The sequence below is a fragment of the Betta splendens genome, chromosome 8 (genome assembly GCF_900634795.4).
Source record: "Betta splendens chromosome 8, fBetSpl5.4, whole genome shotgun sequence".
NCBI classification, from domain to species: Eukaryota; Metazoa; Chordata; class Actinopteri; order Anabantiformes; family Osphronemidae; genus Betta; species Betta splendens.
In genome coordinates, this window is record NC_040888.2 from 10,779,335 (window position 1) to 10,796,131 (window position 16,797).

The 16,797-nt window shown below is 44.7% G+C and overlaps 1 protein-coding gene across 4 annotated transcripts in view; it reads right to left on the reverse strand.

Moving 5' to 3' along the window:
- The window catches only part of asic2 (acid-sensing (proton-gated) ion channel 2), a 179,850-nt gene extending 164,189 nt beyond the window's left edge, over positions 1-15,661 (reverse strand). The window contains exons 1-2 of one of the 4 annotated variants that reach the window (XM_029157949.3): positions 15,463-15,661; positions 13,021-13,641 (exon numbers count right to left, since the gene is read on the reverse strand). In XM_029157949.3, coding sequence (XP_029013782.1) covers positions 13,021-13,593 — 573 coding nt within the window. In that variant the 5' untranslated portion in view covers positions 13,594-13,641; positions 15,463-15,661. Of the gene's footprint in view, positions 1-13,020; positions 13,642-13,789; positions 13,940-14,233; positions 14,509-14,646; positions 14,770-15,462 lie in introns of those variants that run through there. The other 3 variants (XM_029157951.3, XM_029157950.3, XM_029157952.3) reach the window with 3 other exon arrangements.
- Between the last annotated feature and the right edge of the window lie 1,136 nt (positions 15,662-16,797).

Here is a 16,797-nt window from a genome sequence, read left to right on the forward strand (position 1 = left end):
AGCAGTCCCCTCACATATCGCGGCCCAGGATTAATTTGGAGTTTCTGTTCTACTGATTGTCTGCGATAATGACAAAGCATCTGAGAAACGGCATAATGCAGTCGCACTCTCTGCCGCTCGGAGAGTCTGTCTAATTCACAGGGAAAAAAGGCCACGGAAAAAGGCGACATATTCCCCGTTTGGTTTTTATGGATGCTTAGAAGAGACATTCAGATGCACTGAAGTTGAACAATACATGCAGCCCCAGCGGCTCGATATGCACGCTTACAAACATTTACTCTCTCTTTATGACCACACAACTGCAAAAGGACTCGTTTCCTTTCAGCCGGCCGGCAGCGCTGCCTCTCTGGAGGTATTACATATTCATTTGTATTTATAGTTTGGGGAGTTTCGCGAGTAAACAGATTTGATTACTCAGTTCACAATGTCAGGGACAACGTGTCTTCAGCCGAGGAGCGAAGAGTTGTACGAACAACAACGCGAATGCAGAGCAGTGGGCAGCGGATTATAGTTTCATTAAAGCTCGACAAGGTATGGTTATATATTCTGCTCCCCGGCTCCAGTGACCTCTGACCTTAAGTCTCTGTAAGCCGATAGCAGGGCTTTAGGGTTCACAGGCGGCTCCTTCACAAAGAGCACACAAGGGAAAACAGGAAAGAAACGCGGCATAATACTGAGAACAACTGTGAGGCTGAGATATTATGTAGAGTATGACTTCAACACATATTTGATGTTAGTGTATTGACTGTTTTGGCTCAGTACCTGCACATGCTGTTGTAACACTTCTCCAGCTACATATTTTGCTCTGCAATTACCAACACACCTTCGTACTGTCACAGATGCTAGCTGTTGAACTTTGCACTGACAACAATCTGAACGGTCCCTTTCCTGTTTAGCCTGGAGAAAGCACGGCCCCCGATTTCCAAAAACAATCTGAGTTAATGGACTCGTCTGACCACAACAGACTTTTCCACTTTGCACCAGCCCACCTCAGATGGGCTCAGGCTCAGAAGCTGGTGGTGATTCGCTATCGCAGCAGCCTCTTTCTGTGTTACATTTGTAGTGGGTGCAACTAACTGTAAACCGACAACACACGTTTGCAAAACAATAATACAGGTTTGAACATTAATCATGAGCTAAAAGATTTTTGATCTTTGTCACTTAAAAATTTCATCAACATGACAACAACCATCAGTTAAAGCACATTTTCACAATAAACAGTAGGTGTTAAAGAGAAACAGTTACTGTAGATAAAACAGCGAAATGACCCACGAGCAGCCTGTCATCCAAACATGCCCACACCTTCAGTTATAAACAGATAATGCAAGAGAGAAACATCTTTACTGAGCAATGACAGCCGAGAGCAGGAACATTACTCATTATCAGAGAATTATTAGTTTCAAAAATGACATTATACTAATTAAATAAACCACTGACTGTGTAGACGTCACATACAGTTTTATTAGATGACTAGAAGTGTTTAAGACTACAGTTAGTTAGTCATATATTAATGATAGATCAGTGATTTGCTGTTATGAGTAAAGGCTGCTGAGATGTCTGGTTACTCTGACTACAGCACAGTTAAAACAGGATGTGAGCATTGATCAGCCTCTCAAGCTGCTCACGTCCTGAATGTTTGGCAGGTTAATGCCACAGATCCTTCCTGCAATCTCCACTGTCTATAGTAGTCTCTGCTTGTCTTAGTAGACAGTGATGGATGCACAGCGAACAGGCTCAATGATTGCGTCATGAAATTAAATCGGCAGTTCCCGAGTTAGGTTGGAGGTCACTGTTGGGGGTTTCTGCCTGAAGTCTACTCTCCACTCAACAGTCTTGAGCACGTCCAACATCTTTGTGCAGACTTATCGCTGACTGGAAGGAAAATACACTCTCGTCCATGTGGAGCTCCCGTTCTGACTGTCTGTCTGCTCAGTGTGGTTTATATCCACTGTACAGAAGGTCCTGTTCATTCAGCGCCTGATAGTTTCAGCCTTTGTTTTTATACTTTAATATGGTTCATGGTGAATCTAAAAACTTCATCCGATGATACAGTGCTTTAAAAAGCAACTGAACAGCACCTCTGGGAGGATGGTTGATTTGCCGACAGGTGGAGGCCGCCACAATGAGCTAAATAGGATGAAATAACTCCTTCAGCAACCACAAGGCAATGATAGTGATAGAACTAAGCATTCATAAAGGAACGTCTGTTAATGGTTGAAGGGTAACATTAACTTCTGCATGTTTTTCTATGGTCTGGTAAAATCCATGCATTAAATGAAACATTCAGAACAGCAAGGACAGAAGGTATCTATTTTTCAATAATTTAAAAAATAAGCAAATGTGAAACTTTTAGAAGTTCATACAGTATGCCTTAAAATAATTGCCAGTTTTAGATTTATTCTGGCTAGAAAACCCTTGTGTTCTGATGCCCCTGTTAGCCAAGTGCAGGGCTTTATTTGAGCCAGTACGTAGTTTCAACAGCCAAAACAACATCGGCTACAATCAGTTTCACAAAATGCACCACAACAAACAGTCCAAATGTATCGCAGCATTCACATTCAGATGCCAGTGGAGTCCTGGGGGTCTGCATTGCAGAGAAAGCGGAAAACACACAACAGTTTATGACCAAGAACTGTACCGGAGTGAAAAGCAATTCGCTCTGATCATAATTACATATTGGATCAATTGTTCGTGCTGTGGGAATACCTGCCTACTTTAGTGTCTGCACAGTTACTGTAGACCTTGTTGCTGTACATTTAATTGGTTGATTTAATATAAGATTACCCAAGAAGATGGTAAAAAGGCAAAACCGTGTCTTATTGTGCGGGAAATCCTGCATGCATGACCTTGTAAAGAGCCGTGGAGAGCGCTGAGCCAGCAACTCCAGCATTTATCACCCCCCAGCGTTGAGGACCTGCTATTCACGTGGGCCCAGGCGCTTAGTTAATGGCAAGCTTTTCACACAAGGTCAGTGAAAGGGCAGCGAACTGCAGGTTCTATGAGGGTTTTAATGGAGTGAAAGCAAAGAAAGGATTGAGCTGAGGCAAATCTATTGGTACAGTACATACAGTCGCTGGGAAGAAAGAGTGGAGCAACGGCTTTATATCTGAAATGTTGACTGAACTAACTTTCTCTCTAATTAAGCTGCAATCATCATCCATCAACTTCCAGCCATTTGTCATTTCAATCAAGACAATGAAAAGCTAATTTCCAAATGATTAATGCACCGTGTGTTCTTTTGTAGCAGTAAATGAAAGACAAAATGCATCTGTATACTGTAATGTGACGTACAGGACTTTTGGGCTTTGTCTGTTAAAACTCTCTCATAAGCACATCTGTGTCTTCTGCTATTTAAAATTAAACACTGCCCAACCCAAGATGTTGACTTTTTTTGTCTGATGGCAATTCTAGGGATCCAGCCTTTGCTCCTGGCATGAGCCCGTGTTATCAGATACGACCACAGAATTTATTTGTTTTAAAATAAAATGGAGACAAACTAAATAAAAGCAGAAACGCAGAGCCTGAATATCGCATTTTCTCCCTATTACTTGCTGTTATCGTATTGAGCATGACGGTGCCAGTAATCATGCAAATAGGAAGATATGGGAAACAGTTAATATCAGACTTGAAGCAAGTCAGTGACAACTGTTTTCTTGGCATCTGTTTGATTCATGATGAGCAAATAGGTAATTGTATTCAGCGTGGTTAAGTACAGTTCTGTAAACGACAGGAACTAGGGGATGAAGAGAAGTGATTTCATGCCCAGTCTTTCTCCAGTGGCACCGCTGCAGGTGTCCAGACATTAAAATCAATTCAAATACTTTCAAACATCACTGCGTATACTCGTGGAGGATACGGAGTTCTCATCGTTTGCTACTAGAGCTCGAAGAAAAGATGGTCGGGGCGACTGGTTAGATTTAGGAAAACGCTCTTGCGTTTCGTATTTTTTATTGCACCATGGTTTTCATTGTTTTTTGTTTTGTTTTTTGGGGCCATCACGGTTCATCCACCAGGAACGTTCTGCAAGTGATATACAGCAGACATCTGGGCATTGCACCACTAATACCATGGCACCTGCACAAAAAGCAGGCCGCTTATCATCCTGAGGTTTCTAGAGGTCACGCTGCTCCTGCTAGTACAAGTTACCGCCAATACAAAACACACGCACACCAGGCACTGCAACACATCCTCTGATAAAGTGTCTCTTGTAAAAATCTCTTGTAACCAGACTTGTAGGCGTTGGTGAACCAAGGTTAATGCATATTCCACCAAGAGACATGTGATGTCTACAATAAAACTTTTTACAGACGAGGCTTCTACAGATTATTAAATTAAGCAAACATCACTAAATAAGACAACTAAATGTCTGCACAGTCAATTTCATATGCTGAGTATGGTCATATATCAACAGGGTAAATTCCAAAAGGAGCCTCAAAATGTAAAATAGCACATGTAACACAATATAAAGAACGGTTTAACTGCCGCATGCAAAGAAGGCACTTGTTTTTGGTGTCCTTATTCATCACAGCACATTGTTGGTGGTCAGCTCTCGGACGGGTTGTTACCAAAACGATACAAATTAGTGTATCATTAATTAGTTTTACAAAAAATTATTTTATGAATCTTAATAAACAGGAGAACATTGTTGATGAGAACACAGAAGTTGCAATGCAAGCAGAATCAAGGTGGGGCTATGGAAGGTGTATGGTTCTAGTACAGAAAAGCTCTAAACATTTCTGCAAAGTGATTTTTAAATTTCCTAATATATTTATTAGTAATATTTGGAACAAGGAGCTGCACCCTGCAACAACATCTGCACCAACATGCAGAGTATATATGATGCGTTTACGTGTGCTCTGCTAGAGGTGATGGGAAGCTAGTATCATATAGTTGGAATCACATCAAATGTAAAGTTTTAGCAGGAATTACGGCCAAAAATAGTTCTGCTGAGAAGAATGAGCTGTGATGATGTCGGTGTGTTGCCTCAGGGACCAGTGCAGATGAAAAACAACCAAGAAAGTTTAGTTTCAACTGATATTTGGAAATAGATGCATGTCTGTGGTTTCATGGTTTTGAGTATTTCGCAAATGTTTATTTATAACCGACATAAATACCTGTTGTGAGACTTCAGCACCAAGAAAATCACTTAATGAGCTGTTTGAGGTTAAGACAAAACCATCATATTTAGCATTCTGCTCTATTTAACTCAACCTTCCAAACAGTAAAGCCATTTCTCTACTTTCTATGGCCTTTGCATCAAACGCACAAACCTTTCACCTACTCCTCCTTCCCTTATGATGCAGCTGTAACAGTAATGCACACGTGCACAGCGAGCCCACACTGCTCTACTGCTGCAGCCCTGCCGGCCTGTCTGCCCGTCATCTTCACGCTGAGCAAGTGTCCATGCGGATCCCGGATCAAACGCTGCCTCTGCTGCTCGCCTGGGCGCATTCATAACAACTCAAACGCCATAAACACAGACCTTTCCGCATCGTGGCCGACGCCGGCACTTCCCAGGGATATGCTCGTCTTGGCCAAGGAACCCAAGCCGTGCCACCGCAAGCAGCAGAGGAAGTGTTGTTGCAGCCTTGACAAAAAGAGATGTTTCCTAATAGTACAAGTCACCCTATGGTGCCACAATTGGTGTCTAAAAATGGAGTTCAGACCCAGATCTGTGGACATCCAGGAACACGCTCGCCGCATAATGAATGGAAAGGGAAAGTGAGGAGGCCAAAGCAGGACTGACTGTTCACCCTGAGGAAAAAAAGAAAGTGGAAAGGCGCTCAACTGTCAAACACACACAAACAACAGAGGTAACGAAGCTTAAAGCACCGCACACAAAGAAACAAACAGATTTGTCTGCACTGCTGACGTAATGCTGAGTCATATTTACAGAGCAAAAAAATTAAAAAGTGTGAGATTTAGTAATTGTTTAAACTACTGTGAGAAAAAGATTGTTGTAAGAAGGGATAAAATCTTCAACCTGAGGTCTATCTGTGTAATTCACTGGACATTTGGTTCCAATTTACTGTTTTCACCGCTAAAACATTTTTCCTCTAAGTGAGGAAATGAAGAGAGGCTGTGCGCCGCCTGCATTATCAAGTCGTGCTTTCATATTGCTGTTGTTTATCTCGAGCATCCCCATGGAAACGCAGTGTATGTGTGTTTTTTTCAGGTGTGGAGAGACTGCACTGGGAGAAAGACTCATTCAGCTGGGTCTGATTACACAGAAAATGTGCAGCCGACAAAACGTAGCGAGAGACGCCAAATGCATGGAAGTGAGACAACACTAGGTGTCAACCAACACAGCATGAAGTCAAAACAGTGAGGCCACCAGTTTTGGGGTAAATACAAAGAGCAAGAGTCATTGCTTCCATTCATAAGCTCCGACGGTGCGAATAGAAGACTGAAACACAGCCATAAGGAAATTTTGGCCAATATGTCACCATCTAAAATTCTCATCCTGGAAATAAACCCCCAACCGCCTTGCTGTAAGGCAGCAGTGCTAACCGCTAAAGCACGGTGAAGCATTTAGCCTCTGCATGCTGCGACCTGATGTTCCTGATGGATTTGTCCAGGATGCCATCAGACAACTGACTGATGACGTCTGATGGCTGCAGTACATTTATTGTGCCTTATGTCAGTTATAAAAACAGTCGACATATGAACGACGCAGAGACTCTGGTCAAGAAAAGGGAGAGCAGAGACAGGGAATCCGTTCAAGATTTGCCCTCGTGGGGCCAATGTCTGTGATTTCTAGTCATGCCGTCCTGCACACAGGAGTCATTTTGACAAAAACATCACACATTGTCCTGACAGCGACGCGAGATCCTTTCCAGCAGGACTGCAGCCGTACCTGGAGCCAGGCAGGGATAGCACTGACAGCTTGAGCTGTTGAGAGGACGTGTTGACATTTGAAGTTTTAGTCTGGTATTTCAGGAGACTGAGAGAGGAAAAGCAAAGTGGGGGGGGGAATAAAGTCGGATGAATTCACTACTTCAGAGCAAATGTTCATTTCCATTTGACTCTCCCTCTAACTGCAGAAGAAAAGACGCTGCCCGTCAACAGCTCAAGGTGGTGAAGTGATGGTCACTTTCCATTTAAGCAGGCTAACTACTCCCACAAACAGCCACGAGGCATCAAGCTCACGGCGGCGAGGTGAGGCTGAACTCTGATCAGAACAGCTCCTGGGCAGCTTACGGGGATTAAAGTGGACAAAAAGGGAGAGCCTAAAAATCCACAGTTAGAAGGAGGGCGTGCGCTGCTTCTTCCACCAGCAGTCGGTCAGGTTTGAGAATCTAAGCTCAGTTCAGACACCATGTGGTAAATTATGGAGTAAGACATGAAAGGTAATTGAAAAACAGAGCTGGAGACAGACAGCGCGCGAGGAACAGTATCAGTGCACACAGCATGAAATCACATTTGAGCATTGTGCTGATGAAAAGCACAAAGCTGCTGCAGAGGGACTGTTTATGTAGTCACCAGCTATTTGTGTGTATATTTTCCACAAAAAAAGCTGAATGCTCATCAAATGCAGATCATCAGACAGGAAATGAAGCATTGAAAATCAAACAGGCCAGGGATGGTTTTGACTCTGTTGCTTCACTTCACATGTTGAGCGTATAGTTTGTTCACATGTCGACCTTTGGATGAGCCAGAGCCACGTAGCAGGTTTCTAACTGGGGATTTCACCTCTTAATGGCCAAAAACAGCACTTAGTTTTATTTATGGTAGCACTGAGTCTAGATGTTATGATCTGAACCAGGAATGTGTCGTCACCACCGAACTTTGAATTCAATTTCTGTTTCAGTTCAGTACATTCTACTGCCACCAGAGAGAAGAAATGCTCCACAACACGTTCAACAGCTCGCCTTCATCTGAAACCAGCGTCTACTGAGCCTGAAACGACGCTGTAAGCCAAAAAGCTTCTCTACTACGCGTGACCCCTCACTCATTGTAAGACACCGCTCTCCTACAACTTGATGCTGTGCAATTATAGAATTCTTTACCACCTGAGGTTCAGCCCAACTTAGTATGCACAGCGTCCTCCCACTTCCCAAGTCAACCGAGCGCTTGCAGCATCAGAAAATCTGTTATGCTGTTATGCACATCACTTATTTTGTACTTGAAATTTAAATGTTATAAAAATGACGGGAATGTTTATGACTGTCCATTATCAATGAGAGTCTAATGTGACCTCTGCACCCACGCACACACAACAAATCTAAGATGAGTGTTTCCTCTTCAATAAAACAGTATCAATATAATCATACAACACAAAATGTGCCTTAGCAGCAAATACACCAAGTGAATTCATCTTAACTAGTCACTTGAACTTTGATTTCTGATTCAAGTGATTAATGCATTTTGTGCAGTGAAAGACACATGCACAAACACAGGAGCATCCGAGGCTAATTGCATGTGACAGAGCGTTACAACACAATCCCACACATGAAAATATAAGCGCGCACACGCACACGCACACGCACACGCACACACACACACACACACACACACACACACACACACACACACACACACACACACACACACACACACACACACACACACACACACGGAGAGAGAGAGCGAGAGAGAAAGAGAGGCTGGACTCCTCCAGGTCCTTCTGAATGCTGGGGTGAAATCTAGTCAACATTTCGACTCAGACCATGACTTCATGTCCCAACCAATGTCCTGGGCAGGATTCTCCATCTCTGCCACGAAAACATTTTCATTTTCTCTCTGGCTTCCACCACCAAGTAATAAGGGAGGGCACCAAATTAAAGCCATAAACGATTTCCTGAGGTGAACCACAGATCCAGTAGTTAAGTAATCAAGTTAAGTAATCAGTTGACGTTTTAAGGCTGTAATTTATTCTAATCCAACTCAACTACACACTGGTCAACTAGTGGAAATGCAGTGAAGTAAAAGTAGCAACCTATGAGTAAGTATCAGTATATTAGTCAAGTGCTACAGTCTTTGTGACTCACCACATTTTCTGGTTGTAAAGCAATTAATGGTGCTACAAATGTACAAAACAACAATCAAAGTCAGACAAACAAAACAATTTTACTTAATTAAACTGAAAGACTAGTCCATCTTTGTCTGGGCAGTGGAGTGTTATAGCTGGATGACATCATGTAGCTTTTAAAAAAAATCCATATCTTCTTACTGGGTGAATACTTTGTCGTATTTGCAGGACCAGCGTTCTACAGCAGAAAGAAGATGCACCAATTGCGTAGCGTTCAATTAACAACGGTCACGTTGCCAGCAGAGGCCGAACAGTAGGAGATTCTTGAGGATGAGGAAACCCTTCAGGAAAAAAAAAACTGCTCCTTCAAGCGTCACCTCAGCACCCAGTATATCATCAGCCCACCATAATCCACCGCTGCAGACAGCTGCAGTGTCTACCACATAAGCACTATCCACACTGAGCTGTCTGTCTGTGGATGCACTCCAGCTTTTCTTCCAAGCTCCTTAAATAGCACAGGTTGCTGCTGCCTCTCCAGGGTGGTTTAGAGAGGCAGGCTTGTGGGTGGCAGCAGCGCTTTCCATGCCCTTTAAAAGACTCAGAAATCATGCCTGCCGGGAATAGAAAATGTCATGGTAATGCCGTATTGGTGATTAATACAGTAGATCTACTAAAGCCTAATGTGATGCATTGGACTTTCAAATGTTGGGAAATTAATGGGAAGGTGCTAAAACGCAGTTATGGGGAGATGGAGCGGTGACAAGAGGAGGAGGAGGACAGATTAGACGGAACACAGTCCTCCCCGATGGGTGACCGGCGGCGGCCCCGCGTTGCTCTGCTGGCAGGAGCAAGGTGAGCTGAGCCATGCAGTAATCAGGCCGTGAAAAGCTGAGGCCACAGGTTACGTGTAATAGCTAATTGCCGTTGCTGTAAACAGCCAGCGCCGTTACATTAGCAGCGCTGTTCCAACAAAGCCGCGGTCAGAGAAATGGATGAGTGGCTAATTAGTGTCTGTGTGATACAGAGCTCAGGGTCGGCCTGCTATCAGGTTTCCCATTAAGGCAGAGAGTGTGACAGGGTCTTCCCTGGCCTGCAGTGGTCCTGGGGGACTCAATACACATGCACGGTGTCTGCAGTGGCGACCAGGCACTATGAGATAACTCACTGTGGCAGACACTGATGCGCCACGTCGTTGGAATCAATCACCGCCTGCGAAACAAACGTGGGCAACAAAGTTCAGTCTTGCACGTGTTGTGCATGCAGTATTCCTGGAAATAAATCATTGGGTGTTTGGGAAGGGGAGCTGCTCGGGTGCTTCACTTCTAGCCAACCAGGTATCACGTCAACACCGACAGAATGATTGGAAGATGGTTTTACAGCAGTGAAATGACAAGAGCAAGTTAGCTGAGCCGTTTAATTATGCAGCCGTCTCCCATTAGAAAGTACATTACTACAATTCAGTTGTCTGGACATACATCAATGCAAACTGGCTTTTACACCGATCCAGTCCCATCTCACAAACTGAGAGGGAACTCTGACCACTCTTCGTCACAGATACGCTGGAGTTAAAGCTGCTCTAGAAAAACGCTTACTGAATACGTGTGTGTGTAAATCTAAGCTAACAGAGTGCGGTCTAAAAACAATCTGCATGCTGCGTAATGCATGCGTATAAGTGGACACGCTCCTCCTGTGCAGCGCCCTGCTCCAGTTCCATCAGTCATATCACACCGACTTCCACGTCCACACGATCCTCCCTACGGTCATTCATCACAATGTCACTCAAACACAGACTCTAGTCCCTGGAGTTTCATGGTAATGTCCCTCTTTGTGCGCGCGTGTGTGAACTCATTCATCTATGTGTATATTGCGTCGGTCTGTGTGTGTTTTTTTTATGATTGCATGTGTTTAAGTGCATCCATGCATGTCATTTCCTCTCCTCTATTTTTGGCCGCCAACTGCCCCCGCCCCCTTTCCCTTTCTCGCCTTCTCTCAGAAGGCACCAGATATGAAGGTGTGTGGCTGCAGTGACAGAGAGAGAGAGAGACCAAGTCAACGGAGAGGAGCAGGGGGAAGTCAGGAGGAGCTCGGCAGCAGCAACAGGCAGAGGGCAAAGAGGATGACAGTGCCTTCTAGTAGCCTCTCTGTCAACATGATTACATTTGAACCCAGCTTCAGGTCAAAAGGAGAGTCACACAACATGCAAGACAGCGACTAAGAGGATTCAAATAGAGACTCACTGAGTCAACCAAGCTAGCTTTGCATTCATACTCCTACCACCAGTCCTAAAGATTCAGCATCACGCAACTGATAAAACCCACAGGAAACTGCCCAGTTGTTGTTTTGCTGCACATTAGTGCAACATGGACACAAAGCTCCTGGTTAAGCAGCCACCTTAAAACCTGAAAAGAATAACGCATGACATGGATCAAGAATGACACATGAACATATTAATCAAACTGGACAAGACCTGTGGGGCTCAATGTCTTGGGTTACACACAGCCGCTGCACAGTAATGCAGTAGATGACTCGACAGGGTGCTGACAGAATGAGAAGAGCTCATCAAAGCAAGTCAGATCCCACTGAGCCGTTTGCACTGTGCACGCGTCACTTGTCGGTTCTTAGAAACAAAAATAACATCTGGATATAACACCTGCAAGGTGAAGCTACTAAACAAACACGCCCTGTGACGCCTTCTTTCAATACGATGATGTGGATAAAATAATAGGAGTACAAACTTTCCATTTTGTATGAAGCTCCTGTTCAGCAGAGAACCTGGAATCGATACGCTCTGGCACTGCAACCTTTACTTCAATTAGCATTTACACAATAAACAAAAAATAACCTTCAACTATCAATACATAGTAAACAATCAGTGGACAAATCGCATTTCTCTAATAATCTGATCAGAGACCTCCAGATTTTGTCAGAGTTCCAATTATGCATATTCATATATGCAATATTTGTATTGTATTCAGCAGCATACTTAAACATATTTGTATCTTTGATTTTTAAATAACCTTTATAAATTCCATCCTCCCCAAATACAAACATGCAGCATTTGCATTCTTCCAGATGTAAACAGGAGCAACAGGTAAACACAAATAAAAAGTATCAAGGCACCAAATGTCTCAGAGGAATAACTATGACAAGTGCTACAAAGAGTGGAAACGTGTGTGTCGCTTTGATGTTAATATCAGTCTTGAAAATGGAGGAAGCAACGTACCAATCACACCAAGCTCAAGATGCAGACGGAGCGCAGTGATGAGCATTAATCAGCATAGCAACACTAAGCATTAGACCCCAGTGAGGAAGGAGTGAAAATCCCCATGCCCTAGTGTCTTCAATGAACCGTCAATCACTGGTCTCAGGCTGGAAACAGGTCCATTCCAAACTCTGGACAGTTAAGCAAGACATTATAAATATCCACAACATGCACATCGTTCCTCTGTTCATCTAATCAGCAACATGTCTGACTAAGTAAAGTCAGAGATGACGGAGATTCACTGTGAATATACAAATCCAAGTTTCATGAGAGCAATAAAATGCACAGTTCAATCACCAACCTCACGCCACCACGGGTCACCAGGCGACACGAGCCCATTACTCCACAACAGACTTCAAGCATTACTGCAACATACACAACAACGCACAAACCTTCACAAACTAAAATACTGCAGACATGTTGCAGTGTGTGCAAACAAGCACAAGGCTATTTTATGAACACTCTGAAAGTCAACAGCAGAGAATATAAATGCAAGAAAAACTTTGGCGTCAACCTGTGAAAGGCAAACACGAGCGTCCCAAGAAGAAAAGCTCACAGGAGACTCTCAGTGTAGCAGCGTGGGAGGAAAAGAGCAGCGATCAGCATGCATCAAGTCATTTTACCGCTGGAAAAAAAAATATCCATCACAGGTAACTTCCAAGACTCTAAACACGCAACCTGAACACCTCAGCAGCACAGACCTCAAAGAGCTGGGAGAGCGCACAGATCCCCTGACCCCGGCTGATCCCAGACCAGAGCTGACATTTGACAGAATAAGACGACTCACGGTTTTGAAGTCGCTGTGGTTGCACTCGTGGCCTTCGTAGCGGCAGTAGAGCATCATTTCTTTCAGGTCATGGCCGACCCTCTCCATGAACTCCTTCATGCTGAACGGCGTGGGCTTGTACCTGGTGAAGTTGGCGCGTTCCTCCAGGAAAGCCAGCACGTCGGGCTCGGCCAGGTGCGGCTGGGGGATGTTCAGGTGCACGTCCAGCAAGGCCAGCAGCTCCCCGGCGTGGTAGAGGTCGTTGCGCGTGAGGCGGCTGAAGCGGTACGCGTTGAGGTTACACACCGTCACGGCGGGGAACACCAGGCTGCTCGACACCACGGCGTCCACGCTGGTCACGTGCGGGTACGACAGGAAGTAGGCCAGGCGCTCGGCGCTCTCCAGGGCCAGCAGTCCGAGGCAGGCCAGCAGAGCGGCGGCCCACAGCAGGCGGCGCATGCCGGGCTGGCCGTAGGGGAAGACGAAGCGCAGGCCGTGCAGGGTGCTGCTGTGAGCGAAGGCCTGCCAGGACGTGGGCTGGAGGCTGGAGCTCTCCTGGCTCCCCTGGCTCCCACAGCTCTCCTTCAGGTCCATCGTCAGCCCTCCAGCTCCGCGGCCAGGGAGCTCCTGGTGCACTCACGCCTGCAAAGAGGAGCAAAGAAGCAGCAGTCACTCAAGAAGAACAGGAACAAGACACAATTTAAGCAAACGAATGAAACAGAAGACACAAAAATCTAGACAATCCAAACGACTAATAGACAGAATAGAGAGCGAGGAGAAAGATGCTCACTCTAGGCATCCCTCTCCTCTCCACTTCCACTTTCAATCACTCCCTTGAGCAGGGAGTCACTGAGGCTGCCAGCTTGACTGTGGCTCCTGCTACACCCACCCATACACACACACATGCACTCCGTACACACTCCACCCAAATCCCAAGCTGAAGCCCCCCTCTCCCCCACGCTCTCTGTGGCTGCTCGCTTTCATTGACAAAAATCCCAGAGGTAAGTCCTCTGTGACACCTACAACGGGAGGTGAGAGTCACTTAAGCTGCGAGCCAATCAAAGCCGCCTTTGAGTATTTAATGTGCAGCCTAATATCCGTTCCAAATCACACAAACACACGCACTCATGCATGGTTGTGCACGACCACTGACACGCACGCACAGACACACAGACACACACACGCAGGTTTCCCCGGATCTCCTGTGCTCCCAACTAATGACAAGCCTAAGCACCTCTCTCGTTCAGCCTAGCGAAAAGACATCCAGCCGGCGCGAGAGAGTGAGTCTGAGACTCTGTGTTTGTGCCCGGGTGCGTGCGTGTGTGTGTGTGTGTGTGTGTGAGAGAGAGACGGGCACAGAGAAAGGCAGAGAGAGAGCCGTTGATGAGCGGAGCCGCTGGTTAGTCTCGCATGCCGATCCAAACTCCTCCCGTTTTCCTCTGGCCAGATACATCCGCTTTCCCTCCTCTTCCCGGCTCATCTGTGGCGGCAGCGAGCGAGAGCGGAGCCGGGAGAGACGGGAGACTCACACACCAACACACATGCTCGCAGAGAGAGAGCGAGCGAGCGAGAGAGAGAGGGAGAAAGGGGGGGGGGGCGGGGGACAACACTCTCCTCGCTTGCTCTCTGAACAGAAAAGTCTCTTACTGAATAGGTTTCCTCCGCGTGCCACCTTCACCCCCGCACGCCTCTCAGCTCGTCACATTTCCTCATCTCACGGCCACAAGCGGAGTGATGGATGGATGCAACCAACAAGACTGTCAGAGGCGCAGACAGTGGAGGGAAAACAGTGGTGGTTGTTTGGTCAAGGGGGGGGGGGGGTGTATGTCATGGGAAGTGAAGCAGAAGTGGAAATGGAGGAGCGGAGGCAGCGAGATGTAGGTTGAGGGGAGGGATGAGGACCAAAATAAGACGGGAAAACTAAAAAAAGCGGGGAAGCATGTGAGGTAGTGAGGTCACAAGGGTTGAACGTGTAACAGAGGTAACCGAGTGAGACACACAGCCTCGCATAAGGAGACGTAAAGGGACTAATGAGTACAAGACACAGTGGAGTAAAACACTGGGATGTGTCACAAAAACAAACGAACCTCTACATTGAAACCTGTAAAGTTAATATGATCGTTTCATTTTAACATTTCTTCTAATTTCATTTATTTCCACTACCTTCTAATTACGTACGAGATGATGATGAACACTGGTGATTTAATTGGTATTATGTTTATTGTGAATTATTAACCATGAAGGGACCTCCTCAACTCTGGTCCATTAGCGACCTGGACTCAACACCTGTGTGTTAGCCGTTAGCTGTTCGTTTCACCCAGCAGGTCATAGCGTGCCCATATCCTACTAAAATTGTTTTAAATCCTTTCGTTTCACATCATTTAAAAGCGGCAGAAACAATATTTACTTGTTTGTTCATTGGTTTTGGGGTGATTTTAGCCACTGCTAGCTAACATCGCTCACCTGTTCCAGGAGCAGGTGGGCGCAGAACTGAATCGTCTCCTGGGTTAAATAAAAGTCTTCACACATGGTGACTTTTACCGCGTTGGACCGAGATGTACAACGTTCAACGAGGTTTATTTTTTTAACTCGTTTCAGTCCACCGCCAACGCGGGCTGCTAGCAAGGTCAATTAACGTGACCGGAAGTGCTGTTAACCTGCAAAACCCTTTCAAACGTTTTTCCAGTCAGATACAGACAAAAGAAGCCTAATATTGACTTTTAATAAACATTTTTAATAAAGTCACTTTTATTTTTCATTCAATGCTTTAAGGAACAGATAATATATTAAATTTAACAAAATCTACTACCAAGCTTAAAAATACAAAATACTTAAAAATACTGTATATAAGTCCAAAGTAATGTCATATTATTAGTTTTGCTGATCCTGTGAGACAAAGCCAACCATTAGTTTTTTATTGTTCATGGTCACATATTCACTTGCATATGTTGCATCTTGAGGCCAGTTCTTTGGACTTTTAAGATTCAGAAAGGGCAGAAAGTTTTAAAACTCAGAGAAACCTTTATTAAAAGAGAAGAACGACTGAAGTTTCATTTTAATCTTTTTGTCTCTTCCCCAGATGAAATGTGCTGTGGTTTCACACAGCAGCGGCGTTTGCTGGCTTTTTAACAACTTAATTAAGCAAATCCCCTCTTTTCCCGGCGACGTAATGAGCATAGTTTTACAGGGATTAAACAGGCTCCGCAGTTGAAAATAGGGCTGCATGCTTTAGCAATCTTATCTGCCTTTATTCATCCAGCCCAGTTTCCATCCATAGGATTATTAAAGATGCAAGCCTGTTAACCTTATCACATACTTTGCAAGGTATTAATGCTAAAATGCTTCTTGTGGTGGTGCACCAAGACGTGCTTTTGATTATTTATTTATACATGTGGAGGTTTCAGTGGACAAATAACAATATTGTCAGTGTACTAATATTTTGGACCTTTTGGTTTTTCCAGTTTTGATTATATGCATCTCCATGGAGACGTTGAGCATTTCATTTAGATTTATTTTTACGTTTTACAACTGAGTAAACCAAAAATATATAATTTCCAATTTTCAGGGTCATTAGGCAATTATTTTTCTATATGCATGACGAGACCGGGAGAGTAATTACACCTTCTGAGTGTGTTAATGGATTATGAAAAAATATAAGCTCTTACCAGGAGATAATTAGGGTGCTTAAGTACCAGAGTTGGCAAGAGTGGGCACAGTTTATTACAACCTCTGGCCAAAGACATTTGAAGTTGAAGGGCAACCTATTCCAGCTGCAGATAGCTGAGACCTGCTGGAAAC